The sequence below is a fragment of the Asparagus officinalis genome, chromosome 4, assembly GCF_001876935.1.
Source record: "Asparagus officinalis chromosome 4, Aspof.V1, whole genome shotgun sequence".
Classification (NCBI taxonomy): domain Eukaryota; kingdom Viridiplantae; phylum Streptophyta; class Magnoliopsida; order Asparagales; family Asparagaceae; genus Asparagus; species Asparagus officinalis.
Genome location: NC_033797.1, coordinates 48,839,334 through 48,845,672, shown reverse-complemented (window position 1 = coordinate 48,845,672; position 6,339 = coordinate 48,839,334). Strand labels below are relative to the sequence as shown.

The window sequence follows — 6,339 nt, the reverse complement described above, 5'->3', positions numbered from 1 at the left end:
TACAATTTTTTTAATGATATATTAATCCAGGTAGAACCAAGTCAATTAGGGCTATAAATAGCTATGATATTGCACAGGGCTTTCCTCATGGCTATATGAAAATTTAAGTTCAACTACTTGATTATCATGGAAAGTTCACATGTAGTTTTTGGTCACTTAATATTTCAAGTACGTAGATAGAGTGTAGAAAACAATTACATATGAACTATTTCAACCCTTTAATTCACAAACCTTGGTTTAGTTGGTTGCTACCGAGCAAGTGGGATGGAATTTCATACTTCTTTTAAAAGCACGAGTTCGAAAAAATCTTTTAATATTTTATTTAAATCTTAATCTATCATAATCATAAATAAATAATAGAATGATAAGTAAACCAAGCAAAATCCATATAACACAATAAACAACAAATATTACATTTTTAAGTTAATATGTAGGGCTCATTCAGAACAAGCTATCAAGATAAAAGCATCTCCACCAAGGCTATTTACAAATGCAATAAAAATTTTAACTTAGCGATATTATGCAAGAATTACAATATTTGAAAGAGGTATGATCCAAAAAAACCTACTCTATAATTCACACAATTAAACCTAATTAAAATTTACCAATGTACAGATACGCTATTGCACATTTAAGATAAAAATAACTACCAGTTATAGTAGACTTGAGTTGTGGCTTTACGCTTGCAAAGACCGCAACAAGAAGGTGGTTATAAATGTAAATAACGAGTGTCCAAATGATAAATGTTATAGAATCTCTGATGACTTAGGACATCACAAAGGTAACACTATTTGATGCAGTAAAAACTCTTATTAGGTGCACAATACAAGAATTCATTACAAAGAAAAAATAGGTCAATCCTAACTTAACTTAAATAATGAATTAGAAACACAAAAAAATTATCATATATATGAAATTAACATTTGTTCTCATTCAAATTACTTGTAAAGTTAGATGAGAAGATAAAAAATTAATGAGCCCAAGGAAAGATAATAGCATGAGAAATCCAGGTCCAGTCTGATGTCACAATTCACGTAGATGATGAAGACATCACTTCAAAACTACTCTAGAAAAAGATAAAAGTGAAGAAGGCTTGATCCCGACTCAATAAAAAATAAAACAGAAAGAATAAAAGATAATATTTTCTTAATATTTTATTAAATAACCTAATTTTTGAGTAAAATTAGGAATATTTGGAAGAGATTTTCACTAATTTTTAAATATTTTTATATATTTATTTTGTGGCTGTTTTATCTATAAAATTATAATAGAGTTAGCATTAAAATTTAGTTTATGGTTTTTAATGAAGTCTATCAATGATTAGGAATAAAATCCATATTCGCTTTTGTGCCATTTTAGCCACTTCTAATTAATTTTCTAGGCTAATTGGCTTTAATTAATCCGCTTGCTATTATAATGCTATTTTTTCAAGTATTTTTTACTTTTGTAACACTATACTTCTATAGGTAAAACTTCCTTTCATGTCGATCCAAATAATATGAATATTCAAATTGATTTCACGTTGATTTCGTGTCAATTCAATTACCAACATGAAACTTAAAATTGGGTGTAGCTCATTCAAACAAGCATTAAAGAAAATAAATAATAACAATGTTAAATTTTAGAGACATAAGTGAGTAAAAACTATCAAATTGAAATCGAAGAAATTTTTTTAATAAGCAAATAAACTAAAAATAAATAATTATGACATTTAACCACGCGCAATGCACGTGCATAAAAACTAGTATAAGAAAAATATACTACCACTTAAAAGTCCATGAAATCTACAAAATTAAGAATTTAATAGCAGATTTTGAGAATAAAATGACTGTAAAAATTTAAACCAAATCATTGTAAATTTTTTTTTAAAAAAAACTCATTAGGATAAGCTATTAGTGAAAAAGTTAACATCCAATTCTCTAGTAACTTAAACAGATTAACTAAGTACATTTCTCAATTGATTCCTCATTTAGCCAACCACATTCCAACCCCATAATAATCTTATATTGCAATATTATATGGCCTATAATATTTAATAAACAGATTGACTAGGTACGTTTCTCAATTGATTCCTCGTTTAGCCAACCACATCCCAACCCCATAATAACTTTATGTTGCAATATCGAGCCATACAACATTTAATAATCATTCACACGGCAACCCTGAAATCTGCCTGAAGGCAGCATTCTCCTACTTGATACCTCCTCGTTACCCTCCCTCTTAATTTATTAACGAGACGTCCCAATCAGCGGAAACCTCTACCAACCAGAACAAACCCTAGCAACAAAATTGGGTAAAGCAGAGTAAAGAAATTTTACCGGAGGCGGCGGTGCCGGCGACGAACGGCCTGGCATTGTACCTCTTGGTAGCTCGCCGGCCGGCCCGAATGACTCCCCGCTGAACAGAACGCATGCAGCGTTCACTGCAGCAGCGACAGCGGCGACGGTGACATCGTAGCGGCGTAAGGCCCTCGCGTCGCCTTAACGTAGACGCCGTCGATGAAGGGGACGAGAGGAGGGAGGGCGGCGAGAGAGGAGGCCGGAGTTGATGCGGAGGGAGGCGCGGGACTTGTGGGCCGCGACGGAGCACGATGACGATGAGGGCGAGGAGGCAGCAGAGCAATGTAGGCGACGGAAAGGCGCCGCGTCGACGGGGCGGAGGGGTAGAGTAGGAGAAGTAGTCGACGGCGTATGAAGGCGTTCCATGGGAGGAGGAAGCCGGGCCGAGGAATGAAGTGGACGAGTTAGGCGCGACGTGGAAGGAGTCCTCCGGTGCGCGGCGGAGTGGGGTGGCCGAGGAGGAGAGGCGTGCTGTGTGGTCGGATTTCGATAGGTTCAGATCCGCGCGCCGGCGAGGCCATGATTCTGAGTGAGATATTCTTGAGCCGACGTGGAGTTTCTTTGCTCACCCGGATTTTTTTTTGGTCTTCTTTTCTTCTCGAAGAGAACGAAGCAAGGATGGTTTTTGTGAATGCTGAGTGTTGCAAAGTTCATGCGAAAATATTATATGCGCGTTGTCTGCTCATATTCATTTGCAAGATAATCTTGGGAAAAATGTGTCGCCCCCCCCCCCCCCCAAAAGCTGAAATCAAATCAGTGACGAGGTCCATTGCTATTTTCCTGCCTTGTGTACTAAGTTCCAAAACAGTCTTTAGTATTTCTATGGCCCTCTCACGATCAGGCTGTATACAGCCAGAGGCATTATATTTTAAAAAAACCCGACTTTGCCCTTCTCCTTCTTCCCCAGATGCTTTGTCACCACTCTTCGTCACATCTCATTAAATACAAACTACTGTAAAAAATGAAGGGAAATTTCCCCTCTTTTTCAGTCTATCACGAGCAATAAATATCTAGTTATCCATTACTCTTCCATTACTCTTCCTCAGACCAAAATTCTCTCCATTACTTTTCCTCAGACCAAAATTCTCTCCATTACTCTTCCCTCCACTTCATAATGGCTGAAAAGGACATCACCTGCATCGTAGCTTCGGGTGATAGAGCAGTATTCATGAAGATTAACACTTCAACCACCATTCTTGATCTAAAATTTGATGTGTCAGATAGGTTAGATCTTCCATATGAATCATTAAGTTTGTCATTCAAAGAAGAAACAAATGGAAGCTTCAAATTTCCTATTGAGAACGAGGGGGATCTGTCGTCTATGGTGGAGCATTGCCATAACAGAGGATTAAAGGAGGTTCACATGCAAGCTTTCAAGGAAAAAGAGGATTCTTCAAAAGTCCACAGCGCCGTTCAAGTTCGAGATGACATGTAGGGGCAAGGATTTTTTTGATGCTAAGACCAATATTCATGTAATATCAGTTAATGTTAGTTCATTGGATTATAGCTCGGATTCTAATAGATTTGCTAGTTCTAGCCCACAACTTGTAGTTATAAACCCAGCCCTCGTTTTTTAATTCAAACTTAATAATTATCGCTTCTACGTTAGTTCTAGCTTCTATTACCCTAGTTCTAGCTTGTATACAGCCAGTTCTAGCCCATAACTTGCTAGTTCTATACCTAGCCCGTGTTTTTAATGCAAACTTGTAAATTCTAGCTTCTATCTCACTAGTTCTATCTTGTATACAATCAGTTCTAGCCCACAACTTGCTAGTTCTAATCTCAGCCAGCGTTTTTAAATGAAAACTTGTTAAATCTAGCTTTTACGTTAGTTCTAGCTTCTATTACCATAGTTCTAGCTTGTATACATCCAGTTCGAGCCCACAACTTGCTAGTTCTAAACCCAGCCCGCGTTTTTTTCATGCTAAGTTGTTAATTCTAGGTACTACGTTAATTCATGTAATATCAGTTAGTATCGGTTCTAATAGATTTATTGTTAAGTATAATCTATTAGTTGTTAGTTCCAATAGACTTATTGTTAGTGCTAATCGATTTGCTATGAGATCTAGTTCAAACCGTGTTAGGTCCAACATGTTAGTTCTAAGTGACTTCATGTTCGGTCTAAACGTTTTCATGTTAGTTCTAAATGAAATCTTGTTAGTTCAATTGGATTCCACGATAGTTATAACACAAGCAGTTGATGTTTTTTTTGCCTTTTCCTTATTTGTGTTATTTGTTGATGTTTCTATTGTATAGTTTATGATCATTTGTTCATGTTCTTTAAATTTGCAGCGCTACCAGCAGTATGAACTCAAAAAGCATAGAGGGTGGCCCGCCGTTGTCGACGCCCACATGTGTTTCAGATAGGATCCCCAATGATAATCCTTCTGGAGATAATGTTCCGATGATTGATGACATGATTAGCAGATCAGAGAGGATTCCTGCTTGGTGGCACACTGCTTTAACCGGTGAGGGCCAACGGTTTGAGAGTGCGAAGGAATTAAGATTGGCTTTACTATACTATTCCATGGCCAAAAAATTCGAGTACTTGTTTGCTAAGAATGAACCGAAGCGTATTCGAGTCTTTTGTCGGTTCAAGGAAGCCCAAAATTGCCCGTGGATGTTATTTGCCTCTCCAACACAAAATGAGAACAGACTTGAAATCAAAACCTTCGTGGACAACCACACATGTGGGAATTTTGGCAATAATGCAGGTCAATCTAGGGCGTCACGACAATTCATTGCGACCCAAGTATTACCCACGTTAAAGGTCCGACCAGATTTACGACCTATCGACGTACAAAAGGAGTTACTAACTTCGTATGGGCTTAGGGTCGATTATAGCAAGATATGGTGGGGTAAAGAAAGAGCACAATAGCAACTATATGGTGATGCCCATAAGTCCTACGATCAATTACGATGGTAAAAGAAGATAATATCTATAATATAGACACTAATTTCATTTATGTTGATCCTAACATATAATCTTCAATGGTCTAGGTATGTAGAAGAGGTTAAGAAGACAAACCCAGGTAGCTACATTCATGTTGAAGAAAATGAGGGGAGGTTTTCAAAGCTATTCATCTGTTATGCCGCCTGCATAAATGGGTTTTTGAACGGTTGTAGACCACTTATATTTTTGGATGGTACCTTTCTGAAAGATCGTTTCAAAGGTATACTCCTCAGCGCCGTTGCATACGATGGAAATCAGGGGATATTTCCATTAGCCTATTGCATCTGCGATCAGGAAAATACTGTAAACTGGAATTGGTTCTTACAAGGTTAGTTCGGGTCATGTTAGTTCTACTAGAATTCATGCTAGTTCTAACTCATTTGTTGTTAACTCTAACTTCAAATATGTTAACTACAAATATTTCGTTGTTAACTCTAACTTCAAATATGTTAACTACAAATATTTCGTTGTTAACTCTAACTTCAAATATGTTAACTACAAATATTTATAGGTTTATGATCTATTCTCTATGAAAGGCCAGATCCATACAACCCTCCACACAAACTAGTTATAATATCTGATGCGGATAAGGGGATCAGAGAAGCAGTCAGAGAATATTTTCCGGATGCTATACACTCTAGATGTATTCTGCATCTAGTTGAGAATTTCAGGACAAAGTTGCGGGATTTGGGCTTCAAGGCAAAGGATACTCGGATTTTGGGCAACCTTTTGCAATCTGCTTGTTACAAATATACGAAAGCAGAATGGAATGACTATGTGGAGGACATTAGACTAGCGGACGACGAGCCTACAATATTGTCATGAACTACGCTCCAGAGAACTGGGCTAACGCATTTCCCCCCGGAATTAGGTAATTTATAAGCTATGTCATTTCTTATTTCAGTTAGTTGTTTGCCTAACTAAATTAGACATGAATGGATACACTGGAACTAACTATAACCTAGTCGGAACTAACATAGGCGATATACCCAACACTTGTAATAGAACATGGGTAATAACCCAGTTAGCTGGAGTTAGAACTAACTG

General features: G+C 37.2%; 2 protein-coding genes across 2 annotated transcripts in view; one reads left to right on the top strand and one right to left on the bottom strand.

Moving 5' to 3' along the window:
- LOC109838654 (equilibrative nucleotide transporter 1-like) overlaps positions 1–3,372 on the bottom strand; it is a 16,614-nt gene extending 13,242 nt beyond the window's left edge. Inside the window, 3 exon segments of the mRNA XM_020407080.1 lie at positions 2,319–2,363; positions 2,366–2,397; positions 3,365–3,372. Of these exon segments, the coding sequence (XP_020262669.1) occupies positions 2,319–2,363; positions 2,366–2,397; positions 3,365–3,372 (85 nt within the window).
- Positions 3,454–6,117, top strand: LOC109838653. The gene is made up of 4 exons (XM_020407079.1): positions 3,454–3,770; positions 4,632–5,192; positions 5,340–5,620; positions 5,834–6,117. The coding sequence occupies exons 1-4, from the start codon at positions 3,454–3,456 to the stop codon at positions 6,115–6,117; spliced, it is 1,443 nt and encodes a 480-aa protein (XP_020262668.1).

What these genes read in the sequence shown, in the direction of transcription:
- LOC109838653 (XM_020407079.1), top strand. Translation starts at nt 3,454, where the DNA reads ATGGCTGAAAAGGACATCACCTGCATCGTAGCTTCGGGTGATAGAGCA. An exon ending in GTCGATTATAGCAAGATATG is followed by an intron (nt 5,193 to 5,339) that starts GTGGGGTAAAGA and finishes TCAATGGTCTAG; the next exon opens with GTATGTAGAAGAGGTTAAGA. An exon ending in CTGGAATTGGTTCTTACAAG is followed by an intron (nt 5,621 to 5,833) that starts GTTAGTTCGGGT and finishes ATGAAAGGCCAG; the next exon opens with ATCCATACAACCCTCCACAC.